This window comes from Xiphias gladius, chromosome 3 (genome assembly GCF_016859285.1).
Source record: "Xiphias gladius isolate SHS-SW01 ecotype Sanya breed wild chromosome 3, ASM1685928v1, whole genome shotgun sequence".
NCBI lineage: Eukaryota > Metazoa > Chordata > Actinopteri > Istiophoriformes > Xiphiidae > Xiphias > Xiphias gladius.
In genome coordinates, this window is record NC_053402.1 from 20532200 (window position 1) to 20550824 (window position 18625).

The 18625-nt window shown below is 40.7% G+C and overlaps 1 protein-coding gene and 1 long non-coding RNA gene across 4 annotated transcripts; one reads left to right on the forward strand and one right to left on the reverse strand.

Annotated features, from left to right (window-relative positions):
• Window positions 1-644: 644 nt before the first annotated feature.
• Window positions 645-8268, reverse strand: tmem98 (transmembrane protein 98). Of its 3 annotated transcripts, none has more exons than XM_040117370.1 (8): window positions 8161-8268; window positions 5932-5998; window positions 5555-5791; window positions 4216-4347; window positions 4051-4084; window positions 2903-3018; window positions 2752-2811; window positions 645-2302 (listed from the first exon to the last, which is right to left on the reverse strand). In XM_040117370.1, the coding sequence occupies exons 3-8, from the start codon at window positions 5683-5685 to the stop codon at window positions 2101-2103; spliced, it is 675 nt and encodes a 224-aa protein (XP_039973304.1). In that variant the 5' UTR covers window positions 5686-5791; window positions 5932-5998; window positions 8161-8268; the 3' UTR covers window positions 645-2100. The 3 variants fall into 3 exon arrangements, with proteins under 3 accessions (XP_039973304.1, XP_039973311.1, XP_039973297.1); XM_040117377.1 differs by lacking the exon at window positions 8161-8268 and adding an exon at window positions 6285-7829; XM_040117363.1 differs by lacking the exon at window positions 5932-5998 and having other exon boundaries at window positions 8161-8265.
• An 89-nt stretch (window positions 8269-8357) lies between these two features.
• On the forward strand, window positions 8358-10969 carry LOC120805574. Its single transcript, XR_005709574.1, has 3 exons — window positions 8358-8534; window positions 10269-10356; window positions 10556-10969. It is a non-coding gene; the product is annotated as an uncharacterized LOC120805574 (long non-coding RNA).
• The last annotated feature ends 7656 nt before the right edge of the window (window positions 10970-18625 follow it).

Consider the following 18625-nt stretch of genomic DNA (forward strand, 5'->3'; position numbering starts at 1 on the left):
ATGAGAAAACAAAGGAGTGCTTACAAAAAAAGATCAATGCTAATAAACAATGTAAACAAGAAAAAAAAATAAAAGGCTAACCACTTTCTAAATGTTTCCTCCACGATCGATACCTTTCCATCAAAACGTCTCTGCGTGTTCAGAGCCAGTTTTTGCTTCAGTTCGATTTCCATCAGCCAGAGCTGCTGCATCTCTTCCCTACTCAATGATTGTCACCAAAATCTTAAAATAAGTGTGTTTTTGACTCCATAATCTATGCTGTGTATATAGCTGTGTGCCGTGCGATGTACTGACGTGTTCATCTGTCTGCCAGCCTTTTGTTTTCAAAGGGTTGTGCCATGTGCATTGTAGCCGGAGCCCCGTGTGTTCATTGTAGCTATGGGGTAATACCTTATTAGGGATCCCTGGGGATTCACTATTAGCTATGCATGAGGGAACGGGTAGACATGCTCCAATAACATCCCTGCGGCGTAAAACAACACGCTAATTCTGCTCCACCTCAATTAACACACTGTTCAAAACATCCTCATAACGCGATGGACCACAAAAACACACTGTATCTCTCAGTACAGTGTGAAACGCAACATCTGTTACGGGAAAAATCTACTGTACAACCTCTCTGGGCCTGCTTTGATATTTGTATCTTTTTTTTTTTTGTCCCTGGTCAGATGTAGATAGGAACATGAGATACAGCTGAAGTTGATAGCTACTTTTCAATTTAAAAAAAAACAAAACATTTTGGGGTCTGATTTAAAGAGCAAGTGTTTCTTTTTAGCATTCACTGTCTTGCCCTGACTTTTGGAAAAATCAGACAGGGGAAAAACAAGAGTCCACAGCCACGATAATAAACTACTAGAGTATGGGACAAGTTAAAAATTTTGACCTGATGATGGACCTAGACAAAAAGGTAATTGATCACCAAGGTCATTATAATTCATCCTCAGAGGGAACGTACATATCCGCCTTTTTATGAATATCTATTTTTGTGCCAATCAATCTAGAACCAGTACTATTTCCTGGCTATCCAAGTTGTTGGGGCTGGGAAACCAAAGTCATTAGGATTCATCGTTCGGGAACCATGAGCGTCTGTCGAAGCTTTTGTACCAATCCATCCAGTAGATGTTGAGATATTCTATTCTGGACGAAAGTGCCGGGCTGGCTCTCCCAGGCATGCTGCTAGCATGGCTAATAACTTTCAAGAGGAAGAGATACCAGGTTCTCAGATGTTTAACAGCCTCAATAGATCATGATACGATACAGCGATGGGACAAAAGGGCATTACTCAACTGGGAAAAACATTTACTCCGATGATGCTGATGTGGCTAAAACTAGTGCTGCTGGTCTCTTCAGCTGCAAAGAGAAAAGCCCACAGCCGGGTGATTTCTAGCAGCCTGAGGGTATCTGAGGGATGTTTTTTGAACATCCACAAGTCACGCTGACCCCACAGATTGTAAATAAGTCAGGTTAGCCCTCCATTGGTCCACTGAGTTGGAGCTCACTGGCTAACTGGGTGTTATTTTCCTCAGAATGGATTAGCTGACTAAGCCTACATGTGACTGTGCAGTGCTGGAGAGATTGGATTTAGAGCCACTGCTGGGTGATGGCGCACTCAAGAAGAAATTTCCAAATGCCTTTCACTTGCAGGCAGCTTACATCTTTGACAGACCAACTCTAAAAAGATCTGCTTTAGGGTTACATACAAAAACAAAAAAAAACAAAAAACCATCTCTGAATGTGTGACATGTACTTTACAGCAATTACTATGTAGCTGTAGTGAATGCAAGGTAATCGCCAGCACTCTTTGTTGCAAATAGGATACAAAAATAATTGGTTGAAAATGGTTGTTTTGTTTTTTTTAAGTGAGGGATAGAGTCAAGTCCCTGCATCCATCAGCACGGCCCATTTACTGAACAGAAGTCCTCACTAATTTGGACTAGATGACGAGTTTGGGAAGTGTGCCTTTTCAACACTGGCAGAATATGTGCCCGTTAAGTATCAACCGAGTACAGAATTGAGAAAAAGAACGCAGCCCAAGGACAAGATGGACACGTTTCCCCGCCCCTCCGCTAACGCTTGATTGGGTCAGTGTCTGCGGTTGCCCTAAATGGCCTGTTCTCTCTGTGCGTCAGCTCCAGGTATGCCTCGTTCCGGTTCAGAGGCCAGCGCCGCCTCACGCAAAACCACCATGTGATCTTCGGCCGCGTGGAGCGACTGGTCGATCCAGTCCATGCTGCCGGACATGTGACAGGCGTTGCGGGTGACCAGCACCAGGTGGCTGACTGAAAGGAGCAGTGCAGTGGCCCTGAGGAGGGACAATTGGACAAATGGGTTCGGGCAGCTGCTGTATGAAAAGTGCTTATTTCCAAAAAGACAGTTTAAAAAAACAAACAACAAAAACAGGCTTAAAAAGGGTCTGTTGGACTGAGCAGGTATGGAAGCACCTGCACATAGGGGATTTCATAAAGTTTCGTTTCAATTCGAGTAAAGGTGAAAAAACACCAACTTTGGAGCTACAACTTTTTCCTGGTAGCATCAATTTGCTGTGACAGTTGAGCCTTTGTATTCCAGTCTCTATCATACCTCTGTATATCTGTGTATATATAAAGATTATTACAATATGGCTAAATCAAGGTCACGGGGTCGCTCCTCTCCAGCTCCTTAAAGATGCCCAATTAATGAACGGAGCGCAATAAGATATCAAAGCCGTGCAAACAACCCCCTCTAAAATGGCGGAAAAACAGATGCGATTACCTGGCGTCCAGGAGGATCGGATCCAGAGGCGGGTACATGGATCGGACCACGTCGTCCACCCTGTGCGACGGGACAGTGGGGATGTGAGGAGGCAGGTTAGCTCGAGTCAGTAACGTGACGATATAAAGCTGCGGGGAATCGGTCGTGTTACCTCGGGCTGATGCGTTTCGCCACAGTAATGATGTCACTCAGGCTGGCTGGTGCTTTGACCTTTGCCCCTGAGCCCATCGTCATGGCAACCAGCTTCTCAGTCAAAGTGTGGCAGATCTTTATGTGGAAGTATAGCGTTGTTAGTATCCGTCAATCAATCTAGCAAATTACAAATGATGATATATTTAAGTTGATATATAAAAAATTAAATGCCTTGTGTTTTGTTAACGCATCAATTCGAAATCGTTTGCAGTTTCCTTAACGGAAGTCTAACACTTTATAACAGCTAATGTTGTGCTGTTGAATGTTGAACTAATGTTCGTTTCTTGCGTCTTTTACGGCGAACATTAGCTGTAAATAAAAATATTACCTGGAAAAGACGTTGGCAGTACCATTTGCTCAGCCCTGAGTATTGTCTGTAGGTATCACTAATAGGCAGCATACTGCCCCCACAACATTTATTTAAGGTAGGGCAGTCTTGGGGCACCGCGGAAGCCTGATGGTTACATGTTGGATTATCTGTTTATTTTTTAAACAAACGAACAATTTTTCTAGTGAAGAAATGCCAAACAATTTCTGATTCCAGCTTCTCAAATGAGACAATTTTCTCCTTTTCCTTTCTCATGTATCACAGTAAATAAAATATCTTTGAGTTTTGAACTGTTACTTGGACAAAACAAGACATTTGAAGACTTCACTTTCGGCTCTCTGAGGTTGTGAGGGACATTTTTTGACAATTATTTTAACGTATCAGAGCGAAATTCTCAGTGTTACAATATAGTGAATTAAATATTTTGGACTGTTGCTTGGACAAAACAAGACATTTGATATCGTCTCCCTGTACTTGTATCATCATGTATAGACCAAACAGTTAATCAATAAATCGAGAAGATAATCTTCAGATTAATGGATAATGAAAATAATCATTAGTTGATTAGATGACACTCAGATGAGTCATGAATCAACATTTTTAATCAACCCAGATCTTCTCTCTTTTGGACAACATTCAGAGAAACTGAAACATTAAAAATGATGGCGACAAAAATTCAGATTTTTAAAAGTGAGGGGGACATGCCCCCCCCCATCCCCAGTGGAAATTACATCCTGTCAAACGAATTAAAAATAGTTAAAGGAGAAAGTATCTACTACCTTTAAGATGGAGATGCAGTGAGAGACCAGACCCCTGTTGGAGAAAAATTCACATAGTTAGCTGGGATTTATGGCACTGACGAAACACAATAGCACCACTGACAGAAGTCAGAACGTCAGCTTCTATGACTCTAAACTTGTCCCATGCCACAGCGCTAGACATACGAGGCATCTTCTATCCAGTCCTCGTTCTCCAGGATGGCCTCGATGTGAGGGTTGGTGATGACCACATCGTCCAGCTCCAGCTCCGACGGTTCACTCTGAGTCTCCATGGCTCCGATCAGATCAACCGTGGGTCTGTGAAACGCAACGGGGAAAGCGGAGAAAGGAAAGCTGAGTGTAAGACTTCCGGTGTCCGGTTTGTAGGTAAAACTTAAATGGTTATCTACAGACTGTGGGAATCAATATTTACGATGATTTAATACATTTTTTTTGCGTCCTCGAGTTGAATTTAAGAACAATTTCACAATTCTCAAAAACAAATGCCTGTGAATATACGGTGTTGAATCCAAAGTGTCTGCCACACCCAACCCTGTGAATACACTTCCACGACTGGGCTCTGACACACTCACAAGAAGTTATAAGAGCACTAAACCATGACTAGGTGTTGAGCAAAGAGGCAACCTTGTGCGAATTATTAAATGTACTCAGCAGAGCACAGACCTCTGCCAAGGCCAGTGTCAAACAAACACCAGACGTCAGTGGAAAAAATTCAAATTCATAGTTAATGATCTGGATCAGCCCCAAAATTTAATGGGTTCTTCTCGTCTTCCCTAGCCCAGGCCCCATCCCACCACCAAGTTGGGTGCAAATCAGTTCAGTGGTGTTTGTATAATCCTGCTAAAGAACAAACCAACGACTTAATAAGGATTTTTCGCCCTTATTAACTTATTTAATTTGATTAATATTTCATAGATTAGATTTAGAATTTAATGGATTATTTTGTAGTGGGTGTATATTAGATTCTTATAATTGATAAGGCCGGAAAATATAAACTGATTATTGATGTATTCATGATATAAGTGAGAATAATGATGACCTGATTGACTTCATACATTTTTTTGTGTTTACTGCCAGTACTATTATTTGTAACGTTTTCTTTTGATGCTTAGGAAAAAGATCAATCATCCATCCCTGATTGACTGTCACACTAATAAGTTGATGCTCTATGAAGAAACGTGACCACCATTATTGTAGTTCTTTCTAACTGGTAACTAAAGAAAGATGTGAATCCATATTACGAGAAAGTGGCAGAAAGACCTCACAGACGCATGTTGTACTACTAAACCTTATAATACAGTATCACAGAGTACACTGGCAACGTAGAGAAACCAGTTGCACAGGTGACACAGGTGAGATACGACCACTACAAATAATATTTACGACTTTTCAATACATTTTAAGAGCTTAAATTCTAGAAGTTGCAAGACTCAGAGGTAAACTTGCCACACCGTGAAAACTCCTGTCTGATAAAGATTTCAAGGCTTCGTATTGATTTACTGACTTGGAGTCGAAGTGGTGCAGCAAGTCGTGCGGGTGGCAGTAGCGGTGTCTGCACACCACCACCAGGGCTATGAAGGAGGCCAGGAAAATGGTGGCCAACACCCCAATGGCCACGATCACCACCGTCTCCATGGCGACTCCGGCTCCCACCGCGGCTGCAGGCAGCAACTCGTCGAGAGGAAGAGAGTCCAATCAGGGTCGGCTGATTGTCCGAGCTCGATTATGGATGTGATCTCATCTGTCGAGGAGAGAATAATTGTTGGTTTCTGTCTGATTGGGTGACATCAAACCGGAGAAGAGCGACATTTTTTCACCACACTTGAGGATATTTCTGCAAAAAATGACCCCGATTTCCATTTTTGTTGAAAAACAATTCACCTCTGGAACCATGGAGAGGAGAATACAATCAGCCGTGTGTTGTCGGTTTTTCAAAAATATGGCACACCTGCAATGCAAACACAATATTGATCTTTATCTGAATACATAAAACGGTGACGTGAGCTTTCCCTCTGTTTGCACTTCACAATATGAACAGATTGTGAGGCTTTTGGCTTAAGTGGGGCAACCACAACCAACAGCCTACAACATACTGTATATTTTATTAATTCTATTCAACCTTACCAAGCAGTTACAAAGTCAACAGCTTGAAAAACTGCGTCTAAGCCCACGATCTTGACCTGAACAAAGCACAAAACTTGAGAAGAAAACCCTCGCGAGCTTCGACCTCTTACCATCCAATGTTTTCAGTCCAGGCTGAAGTATCTTTGGATTATCCGCAGTTTAATTTAGGTGACATGTCCCCACATTTAGATCCTCTCTGAAAGTGTAAAGTGTACCTGCCCTCTACCAAGTCTAGTCACTCATTAACCAGTCCTGCCAAACCTGATTGCCTGTGTGTGAACTCCCTAGAGGGAGGCCGTCATTGGATACCAAGAAAGCTCTGTGTGTCGGGTATAATTGATTTGTAATTAGGGGATGGCATTTTTAAAGGAGGGTTACAGTTTTGTATGCTAGTAGAAGCATAAATTACCCCAGGGAAGCTGAACTTTCAACATTACAACATTGTAAACCTGCATTTTTGCCTGGATGATTATGCGAGACTCAGCCGTGGAATGCAGTAATTCTTTAATCAGATTAATTTGTGTTACACTCGCCGAATCATACAGGGATTTCTCCTGTCTTTCTCATGCCTGAGAGCTTTTCTGACTCCTTTTCTTTTCACAGGGCGGTGGTTTCTTAAAGCTTAGAAACCCGCTGCTAAAATGAAACATATGTAAACAGTGCGATTTGAAGTGTTTTAGGGTAAAGAAAAACTCCACGGGGCTGCTGACTTTTCATCACTCAAAATACCTCCCACATCCCTCAGTGTGTCTGTTAGTGCCAACTGTGATGATTAAGAGCAACACTAGAGCTTTCTAAAAGAGGCATTCCTCACAGTTACTTTTGTTCATGGGCATTTATATCAAACTTTAGGAAGTTCAGTTGAGAAAAATAAACAGAGGTCTAAACTTTACCCCAACAGCCAAAACCACGATGATTTTACTGCAAATTCAGTACAAACTAGAATGTGATGGAAATCAACTGAGTACATTCACTTCAGCCCTGTACTTAAGTAAAATTTTGAGGTACTTTTCTGTTACTTTATACTTGTACTCAAAGACAGTTATCTGACTGCTTTAGTTACTAATTACATTGCAGTCAGACAATACATCCAAAAATCGTATGATCTGCTCACAGGATAATGCTCTATGTGAGACTTCAGGGCCCAAAGCAGTATATAGAGGAGTTAAAATGAGCTCCAACTCAGTCGACTAAATGGCAGTCCTGTAACATGTCAGCAGAACTGACTTAGAGTATTTCCAAACTTCGGTATTACTACTTATACCGAAGTAAATAATCCGACTACTTCTTCCAGCACGCAGTCGATGCTTGAATAAGATAAAGCACAGCAAAACATTATAAAAAAAGTCTAACTGACGCTAAAATAATGGGGTGCGAGCTTGGCATTTACAGTCAATCAATACATACTTTATTTACCCCTGTAGGAGCAGCTGTACTGTATAAAGCAGCAGGAGCTGCAGAAAAGTACTGTAATCAAAAAAAACATTCAAAGGCTCTAGCTTTAAAAAAAAAACTGTATGTGGACTGAAGACTAATACAAATATGCCTACAATATATAGTATACTATATCTACACAGCAATTTAAAAGGATACACAAGATAATGATTATCTGCAAAAGCAGAAGAGCATGAAAACATTTTTTCAAAAATACTATCATTACTTAATGAGGTCCTGACCCCCTTAAAGAAGGGGGGGGTCCGGGTCTCAGTTTGAGACAGTTACTCAAACAATTAAAAACCAAATTTCACCATATTCATGTTATTTTTCCTCAGATAATAGATTAACAACACAAAAAAAAAAAAAAAAAAACACGCACAGATCCGCTCAAACATAACAGTAAAGCTTTCCCACTTCGGTGAATTCCACAAATTGCCCTATATAAACATCATCAGGTTGAAAATACGAATTTATTAAAACCTAATAAACCCCTGAAAAGTTCTGTTTTGAACCCAGAAAAACGTCTGGCTTGATTTCCCGTTAACTTACCTAAACATTTTTGCCCTTTCGGCTGGATTCCTTTCGGGAGACGGAATGCTCTTGCCCCGGCCACCCGGAGCGCGGAGACGGCGCCGACATCTCCAGACCCGGGGCCTCATGAACGCGCGCAGACGCAGACGCGGCCCCGTTTACACGCCTTCGCGAGCTCGGCCGAGGCTGAGAGCAGCCGGCCGCGCGACCGACGGTCAAACTTCCGCTTCGCCGTTAAACTTCTGCCAGCGCGCGCTCGGCAGCTCTCTCTGCGCGTGGTTTTGGGGCGGGCTCGCTGGCTCGCACGCGCGCCTCTCGGCGGTTTCGCAGGGTGGAGGGTGCCGGTTGGTGCGTGGAGCGCGCTGCCGCCGCCGCGCCAGGAGAGGGAGAAGGTGAACGGACAGAACTGTTCATTTTCTAATGCTAATGCTAACGCTAATGCTAAATGTCGAGTCACGGCAGCCACTGCTGCTACTGCTGCTGTTGGTGTTGTACCTGTCATTAAGGAGGCCCAGGGCTACGAATTGCCAAAATCGGCCGCTAACTTCTCTATGAAGTGACGGTCAATATTTCTTGTTTTAAAAGTCACAGAGCTCAGTTCAAAGACACAAACCCGACAACAAAAAAGACACAAAATGACTAGAAAGAGACACTCACGAAAAGACGACCCACGAAAAGCCTAGCAAGGGACGGAAAATGAACATGGGGAGACACGGAACAACTCGTGAAGAAGTGAAAATTGGCATAAAAGGGAAAACGACCGTAAAGGGACGCAAAACAACTAGAAACAGACTCAAAACCACTAGGAAGAGACACAAGATGACCAGAGACACAAAATGACGACAAATACAACAACAACAACCAAAATAGGTGAAAAATTAGCACAAAACAATCAGAAAGGGACGCAAAACAACTAGAAAGATACTCAAAACCACCACGAAGGGACACAAAATGACCACATTTTGACCAGAGAGACAAAATGATCGCAAAGAGATGCAAAACGACAAAAACAAATATTTTAACTATATGGTATTGCTATTTACGATCTGAGTAAGTACTCCCACCACTGCCCACACACTACTTATTTATCACTATTTGCTTATTTGTCACTATGATATTCCCTCTGTACCTATTTACTTGTTTTATTGATTTGCTTTCATTTTAGTTACCAAACTGTACTCTTACTCCCTCCGTAGAGCACTTTGGTGATAATTTGTTCAGTTTTAAATGTGCCCTATAAATTACATTTACACTTCTCTTTCGCCGCTTCGTCAGAGTTTAAACCTTTTCTGTGGTGGAAAATCTGACTTGTCAAAGCAGAAAAGGCACAGGTGTAACTAATAGCATTACTTAATGATGGCTCCATTCCATAGGTGTAGCGGCCCTGGGGCTGGAGCATCCAGCTAAAATGCAACCTGTGTTTTCCCTTAGTGTTTTTTTTTGCTGTGGAAAAAAATGTCTGTTTTCAGTGCTCCAACAGAGTCTGTCTAGCCACTGAACTTGGGAGTCAGTCACACATTTAACCATCACAATTCGAATAATATGCATTGTTTCAGCCATTAAAATATAACTATTATGACTAATTGTGAATATTGAGTTTAAAAGTTCATTCTTGACCTTTCGGAAACAGCGGTAACAGCTCAAAGTCTTATTGTAGAGAAGATGGAATTTGCTCAATTGTCACGAAATTGTTCAAATGATCACTGAGCACTTTAAATCGTCTTTTATGGGTAGCATCCATTATTGACCTTGGACGCAGCAGCTGGAAAATCAGTCTCATGTCAGGGTCCATTTAGTAGCTGTTCTGGAGCTCAGTAATGAATTGGCGAAAATCCTGTGATATTTCTGAAAGTGCCAGAGCAGCCTCTAAACGGACCTTGAAGTAAGATTGTTTTGTCAACTTCCTTTTTAAAAAAATATATTCAGGCCAATTTGAGGCATTCCCTCTGCAATTTGTCTACAATTTGAAATATTAAATATGCCATCTCTTAGAAAAACCACTTTACATACATTAGAGAGGTATAAATATAAAAAGAAGGGAATGTGATTTGGCTGGCATGCAAGTTGATTTTGAATATGTCCTGTCAGCCTGATGATAAAATCATTTTTTTTTTCCACTTTTGCAGTGCTTTCAGTCCGTGGATAGATGAGGTGCTGAGGGCTGCTTCCCATCAGAAACATGCAGAAAAAGGGACAGAATACAACTTTTAAGAGGTATCTGCAACTTTCACCCTACATACATGACTGTAAGTCAACTCATTTTACATTAAACCATATCAGAGTGTAAAGATGCAACATGCTCTTTCTTGTCGTGGTTCACCCATCTCTGTTACACCAACTGTCTGATGCCTCTTCTTACTCATTAATGCCCTTTATCCACTTTTCCCCTGCGTGTTCCACTTTCCTGGAGCAGATCCATACCACAGGCAGAGATAATTACCCCTCTTCAACTGAATCCAGAATCCAGCACAAGAGCAGGATACCCCAGCACAGAGCCTAGAGAAGCTGGCTAATGTTGCATAAAATGTCAATCACAGCGATGCTTCATTAGGTGTGTCTTTGCTGCATTCTGGTACAGGCGCATGTCTTTGAACTTCCTCTCAGCACAAAAGTGGATCCCAAACTTAAGAGGGCAGCACCTGGGCTTGGCTAAAATGTATATGTATATATATTCATTTTACAGTATCAGTTTGGATGGAGAACAGAAATATAGATTCTCATAGTTTCACTGAAATAGTAAAGTCATGACCAACATGATAAATCATTTCTGTATTTGCTGCTCAGCCGCTCACACAAAAACAAGCAATACACCCTTTCTTCCACCTTGCCTGCGGGCACTTACTTATCTTTCTTCTCATGTAACTGGAGTGCTCCAACATTTGTATCCTAACGGAAACTTTACTGAGTCCCCTGCTCACCCATGCAGCTCTTTTTGTACATCACTGGCCATCGAGCTTTTTCGGTTGTGCCAGTTAACAAGCAGACGAGTGCAATAGCTGTATTGTAGCAGAGCTACAATCAGTCGGTAACTTTTGATTTCCCCCGGAGAGCGAACCTGCCAAGCTGGTAACTGAACTTAATGCATCAGAGGTGGGAACTCTGCTGCAGTAAGGACTCCAGGAGCCGTAAAGGAATGTCTTGACTTCATCCAGAGTGCACTGAGTTAACAGAAAAATAACAGTTTATTCATTGTATGCCGGTTAAATTGCCTAAGTATTCCATGATTTTCCTTCAGAATATAACCTTGTTTTTCTTTTGTTACCGAGGCTATAGAAGTCGTAGAAAATAGTGACCTAAATCCGCCAATACCCAGATCGTGAAAGCTTCCAGGTTCACAGAGGTTTTTCCATGGAGAAATCCTCTGACGCATAGAAAGTGATGCGTTTTACATTTCTGGCAGCGGCAGTTATTCGCAGCAGCACCCGAAAGGACTTGATCATTAGCGTGAACGAGCAGCTAAAACAGCTGGGAAAGTCAGGGGAGAGACTTCATAATACAAAGCTTTCACTAAAACAAGAAAAAAAAGTATATCTTGTATGCTACCACAGAGACATAAATAAATAGAGTAAAATAAGACATAAAAATGGTTGGGGCTTTTGCTGACTCTTATGAGCAAAAACCACTTAGGAATTTTTATTTGCAGAATTATTAATCAACACAGAAAATGTAGTAAATCAATACTGAACGGAAATTTGTAACTACTTTGACTTTTCATGAATTCCAACAAAAGTAGAGCTTAATAAAATTTGACGATTAAACGATTAATCGGCAACGATTTAAAAAAAAAAAAAAATTTGTCATTTTTCAAGCAAAAACACCAACATACTCTAGTTGCAGCCTCTTAATGGTGAGGATTTTCTGCTTTTCTTTATCTTGTTTGGTAGTTGACTGAATATCTTCGGGTTTTAGACTGTTTGTTGGACGAAACAAGCAGTATGAAGATACTGTCCACTTGGGTTTTAGGACATTGCAACTGTCAGCAGTTTTGGTTTTCGCTTTTTTCTGACATTCTATAGCCCAAACAATAAGAATTTGAAATTAAATTTGTGAAATTTTTTTTTTTAAGTTCACTACAAAGTCTTGCCACTGAGTGGCAGTAATGTGTAAGTTACAGTGGTCCTAGAAACATCTATTTGCAAATGAGGAAGAAGCAGTGTTGCCCCTGTGGCTAGGAAACGAGCAGCAGAGTTTTCCAAAGTTTCTTCTTGAATCTTTGACGTTGCTCCATCATCAGGATGTGTACTGCAGGTTTACAGAAGCAGCCATCACTCTGCCATTAGTCTGTTGGCAGGTTTGCCTACTGTCAATACTAAGGGCCCGTGGATTGAACTGTAACAGAAATCTCCGCCTGCTGTCTTCTCTTGAACCTGTGATGGACAAACTGGTGCGCCAGCTGCTGAGTCCTGCAGTCGACACCAGGTAGTAAATGATGCATGGTTTCCTTGCCGCTCCTCTTTAATTTCTCATTATCCCAGCTCAGTGTGCTTCTCACAGCGCGGGCATGTCCCTGATGAAAGGACAAAGACTAAGTTAGTCCATGTCTCCCTTGTTGTGTCCTTAAACACGTAACAGGAATGGAAATAGAGAGTCACTACTGATGCTTCAGACTGTCTGCCTTTGACTGATCGACGTGGAGGGAGGAAGTGGGGTTCGTTTACAGTCCCTGTGGGCTTTCATGACATGTGTGGTCCTGTGCAACTCTGCAGGCAATGGGAGGGAGGGGCAATAATTATGTGTATGTGGTAAGGTGGCGGGGGTGTCTTTCTTTAACAGATGGCTGAGGGTGGCCTTTGAAAAGCTTTGGATCTGGAGCAGCACTCTGATGATTTATCTATTGCTCACTGTCTCTAAATCAGAAACAGTGGGAAACATTCTTCACTGTCAGTGCATGACAACAGTCTTTGTGTGTGATGCCTACTGTTGGCAGAGTGGCAGGCTGTACAAATATATTCCCTTCAGCCTCCCTGGCAGGTTGTGTCGTTTAAGCGGAAAACCAATCAACTTTGGTGTTATTTCACATTATTTTGGTGACAATGCTTCTGATTAAATTTGATGCCCTCATAAATAGCTATATAGTAAAGCTTCGTTTTCAGCCTTCAACCTTTTTTTTTTTTTTTTTTTTTACCTTGGTTGGTCTCCCTCGTGTTTTCCCGCATTACTTCGTTAGAGCTGAGACCGAAAAATGAGAATATGTTTTCTTGGAAAAGAAATTGTTGCAAAGTCATCTGACAATATATTGGAAAATATTACTGACAGTCTGCAGGGAAAATGGTTGTTGAAGCCCATATACCCCCTATTGTATTCTCTGTGCCTATCTTATGTGTTTTGCGGGGGTGGTAATGCTTCCCAGATTTAAAAAAAAAAAAAAAAAAGATGTCTTGTTTTCTCTGTTTTATCAGCACTGTGAAGCTGGAGGCAAACCGTGACAACACCATCTGTATCAGAAATGCAGGAGAGGCATAGAAACAACTCAGACATATTGGTAAAGAGGCTTTACTCTGAAAGATGTGGTCCAAGGAAAAGGCAAGATAAAAGTACAAACCCCAATAGAGATGCATAGTTTATAATATTTTTCTTTTCCCCATATGTTAAGTTCTGAGTTTGACCTCTGAGAATGGTTTGTTTGTTGCTTGCAATATGAAACTGATTTGTGCATTTTGCATACCCAGCATCCCAGCATCCCCTGTTCTCTGTGTGTTTACATGTGCAGTTTTACACCTTGAGGTTTGCATTGATTGCATTGCTCTCGTCCAGCTGCTCTAAGCTTGAATGAACACACATGGTTAGAAACATCGGCTGCGACAGATGGTTGTCTTGTTATTAATCAATTTCTTCATAATCCATTAACCTGCAAATCAATTGCAGTATGAGATGAGTGGTGTGTGGTGAAAGCTGCAAGTGGTACGAGATTGAATCGGTGCTTTATGGGCCAGAAAAGCGCTTTTACAAGTCCTCCTACATTGCCACCACAAGGAGGGCAGAGTTTGTTTGTAGCTGGTTCATTTTTTGACGGTGCCATGACAAAGTGATTTATGGTCAGACTTTAAAGTCAGTGTTGTGGCTTGAGGTGGTCTGTTGATTTCATTTGAAGGTTCTGGGCAAAACCCTTACTAATGGTCATGAATTCTGCGCAGTGTCTGGTTATAGTAGCTTTAAGATGGTTTGGTCGTCTGCCTAGGATGCTGCCAGGTCATCTCCATGTGAAGGTAGGAGACCATGGGACAGACCCAGATGAATCCTAAGGGATTAAATATTCCATCTGGCCTGGGAACTCCTCCGAATCCCCCCAGAAGAGCTGGAGGACCTCGTGCCACTATGACCTGAATTCATAGAGGCGTCAGAAATGGCAGAAATGGACAGATGGATAAAGTGCACAATGCCTTTCAGGAAAGTGGTCCTTCTTGACAAAAAGAACATTTTTCTTGCAGTATAATAAGCTACATTAAATAGTTGGCTGACTCAAGCCTTTATGGGACTCTTAAAATGGTTTGATAACCCAAATCTCTATATTTGGTATAATTTCCTTTTAAAATTACATGTTCTAATCACAAACATTGCAATAGTGCCTCCAAACTGACAAAATTTATTACAGTTGCTCCAGCTGTATTTGTTATAATCCCTATATTTGGCACTGTACCACTGTACATTTTTCATAAATCCCAGATTTTTAGAGCAATACTGGGGGACCCAGGTCCTGAAATTTCCTCCCAGCTAACATTTTGGGTGCTGTTGGTCATTACAGCAAAATGAGTCTATCTTCAGACGCTTGTGATGCTATTGTGTTCACAGGAGATTTGTAGGTTTTGATAGAAAACGAATGAGAGGCAGCAGTTCCTCCTAACCCAACACATTTTATCTGGGTGCACCCAAGACTATTTTGGTACTAGATGACAAAAAATGAGAGGAACAGAGGCAAAGAGGGTGTTTAGTAAAGGAATGAGTTGAGGAAAAAAGAGGAAAAAAAAACACATCTATTGTAATCTGCGGATCCAGATATCCCCTTGGCAAAACAGTGCATTATGAAGCTTTATCTGGGTACAGAAGATACTGCAGAAAGTCTCTGTTACTACACGCACAGTACATCTGATGGCCATAGTTGAAAAGGCCTCTTACACAGAGAAAATGAATAGATACAGTGGTCTGTTTATTGTGAACTTTCCTGCATCTGGCAACAATACAGCAAGCAGAAAAGTTTTGTGTAAGAATATCTTTACAAACGTTTGTGCTCATGACATAAACTCTCACTGTGTTGGACTGAATCACTGGCATATTTCATAATAGGATGTGTCTGAATAGATCAGCCATTGAATACACTTTAGTACACCCTCTATGCATACATGATATAGTTTGCTTTTAATGACCCAGTTTTACAAGACCTGTACCGCTCATAAGGTTCTCTCACCTTTTCAAGTTTTTAAAAAGCTAATTTTCTGTGAAGAGCCACTTAAAAATCTCTTCACTTTCAGAATGGGTCTCAGGAAAAAAGTTTAAAAAAAGAAGAAAAACCAGAGGGTTTTTCTCAATGTTCTCAGCTTTACCCCAGGGATGTGCAATCCCTGCGGCTCCAAAGGCTTACATGGCTTCCTATTTTATAAGCAGCTGAACTGGAATTGCGGGAAGCTCTCTGTGACTGAGAATGATACAGTGGGGCTGGGTGGGGTGGGCTCAGATAAAGGGTGGGGGGACTCAGTGGAGTATAGGACGTAGAAATGTCCTTGAGAGTCAAAGAATCCAGCAGGCCTTTGGCCAGCAAGCTCTGCATCTTTATTTTGCTCATCCTAGTCTCTTCAGTGCTGCTGAGATCCGTTTTTTTGGCAGGCAAACAGAGGGAAACAGCATACACTTTTCTTTTGTCGCTTTTGCTGCAGATTACAGGATGGTGTAGGCCAGTACAGCATTCGAGCATTTGTGCAAGCGTTTGTATTATGTGTATAGTAAATTGAGCGATATAGTCACTCTCAGTTGATCTTTCAGAAATCCCAAATATGTTCACAATACATAAAGTGGGTTTTTCATCTCTTACATGATTACATTTCAGTGAGACTGTAATTTACAGTATATTCCCCTGTAATATTTGATCAAATGTTTAGGAATCAAATATATGCAAGTATTTAGGAAATCCATGTGTGTGATATTTTTTATTTACCCTTAAACTTTCTGCACAGCTTGAATTTCTTTCATCGTCTTTCAAATTTGTTAAGGACTGAATGCAGTAAATCTAAACCTAATGTCCAATCTGACTTTACTTTAAAACAGTTTAATTAGCTTTTAACCAAACATACACAATACAGCGAGTTGTTTTATAATACATTATTATGTAGTTTTAAACAGATAGAAGCACGCTGTAAGTGTTGTTTTTGAAGAAGAGCATTTGTCAACTGCTACAACTGTGCTACTATGTTGTTATGATAGTAACTGTCTGTATAGGGCTTATGAATGCTAAATAGATTAAAATGAAGTGTTACTAGAAGGCACCTACCAATTAATTCCCCCATTTGGTACAGAAACTGAAACAAATTACAGCATCTCCTTTTTTCTTTTCCGTGTTGTTTTGATAATTAATAATTAGTTAATGATATAATGAATTGGGTAATTAATAATTGGTTATTTAGGTAATTCTCTTCTTCTGTTCTTATTGCAGTTTGGCATATGCTCACTTAAGAGGGTTAACTTTGAGTAGATCTCTTATGTATGTCTCTTCCAAGCATCTATGTTACTTTAGTTTTGATGTAGAACAGACCATATCAGTACCATTACTTAGCAGTACTGTAAGTGTCCAAACTCAAAACTTGATGGGGAGTGCTTGGGTCTCATTTACTGTTCATAAGTGTAGTGGATTTATAATTTAATTGCATACTTGTATTAGATTCCCCCATGAGGCTGTAAAGATCGTTACACATTTATTTTAGCACCTTTTTGATTACAGTGCAAGCTTCTTCGGCTCCTCAGTGATAATGTTGAATAAAAAATTTGCATTCATTTGGAGTTCTGGCAAAAATATCTAGCTCTTTGGCCGATAAATGTTCACCTGCTAGTCACTAACTTTGTCTGTCTGCTTTTTGTTGCTAAGCAGGTAGTGTGCAGTGGGTTTTTAGAGCTCTTTTGTTGAAAACAGCTGCCTGCTCTGGCTGAAAATTACACTTTGAGAGTGGTGAGAATGAACCAAAACAGTAAAACTGAGGGGAGCTGCAGATTCAGGTGATAACTCTCTGTAGGTTCATCACTACGAGCTACTGCTTTGCTTTGCTTTGCTTTGCTTTTCACATTTTCATGTGATACCTTGTCATTATGAGAAAATAGATTATAGCCACCATAAGGCCATTTTAGGAATGTTAAATGTGTGTTAGCCACCTGTGTGGTTATAGTGCTTCCTCCTTTCCACTTTGGATAAATAAACACATAAATCCAACAAAACATTTCTTTAAAGATGCAATCGCCTCGAAACCCACTCTTCATCATGAGCGAAAAAGTCTCTCCAATCTCATTTCCTTCTAAATGCAAAGTTTACAAAAGCCATCTTCCAATAACAATCATACAGTAGTTGTGTGGCTAATTTCAATTCTAGCACACAGTGTGTCTGCTTTTACTTGAAAATTAAATCTAATTAAACTAGTAATTTCTCATGCTGTTAGTTCATAATGTGTGCCAATGAAGTTTTCCCTTTATGATCGAACTGTGCTTTCCCATACACACAGGCTTTACGCTTAGCTCCCTCGAGCCTGCCGTGACTCAATTTAACCAGCAGGAAATTCTCTTCACATTTATTCAGCTCACATCATTTCCTTGTCAGAGTAGGTTTCTTTGAATTAGCACTTGATCATAGACTCCGTGGGACTCTCACTGAAGCTTCTCTTCAGCATTATCATGGGATAGACTGTTTCTGATAGCCAGAGGCGAGACTGTCAAGATTGGGTTTTGAGATTTGAGTCTAGACCAAGTGACTACAGCTATGGAATATCATACATATTTTTTATTAAAGGCAGTGAAATTACAGAGTGAAGTCACCCTGAAAATGAACTTTTTTTTTTTTGCCGTCATACAGAGCCTTTGGCTGTTTTGAGCCATTCGTGAGCTCCACCCCTGTGCTTTATTCCTTCTGACTTCACATGAGCATGCTGGCTTTCAGGCAGAAGTGATTTTTTTTTTTTTTTTGATTTTTTTTTTAATGTTAAAAAACAGGTACGACATCCCTCTGCTATTTTCACCAATGAGAAAATAGTTGTTATAATTCCTCGGTACATTTTGCATGTTTCAATGCCTCTAAAAGTTTGTTTTTGTCTTCTGTTATACAGTGTAGCTTACCTGGAAACTGACACGGATGACAAATGTAGAATGAGGTACATAAGTATTTAAACAGTGAAACAATTTTTGTAATTTTGCCTCCGTACACCAACACAATGAATTTGAAACTAACCCATCAAGATGTGATTGAAGTGTAGAGTTTCAGCTTTAATTCAAGGAGTTTAACAAAAATATCCAATTA

What these genes read in the sequence shown, in the direction of transcription:
- tmem98 (XM_040117370.1), bottom strand. Translation starts at nt 5,685, where the DNA reads ATGGAGACGGTGGTGATCGTGGCCATTGGGGTGTTGGCCACCATTTTC. An exon ending in GACTGGATAGAAGATGCCTC is followed by an intron (nt 4,085 to 4,215) that starts GTATGTCTAGCG and finishes TTTCTCCAACAG; the next exon opens with GGGTCTGGTCTCTCACTGCA. An exon ending in GCGAAACGCATCAGCCCGAG is followed by an intron (nt 2,812 to 2,902) that starts GTAACACGACCG and finishes CCCGTCGCACAG; the next exon opens with GGTGGACGACGTGGTCCGAT.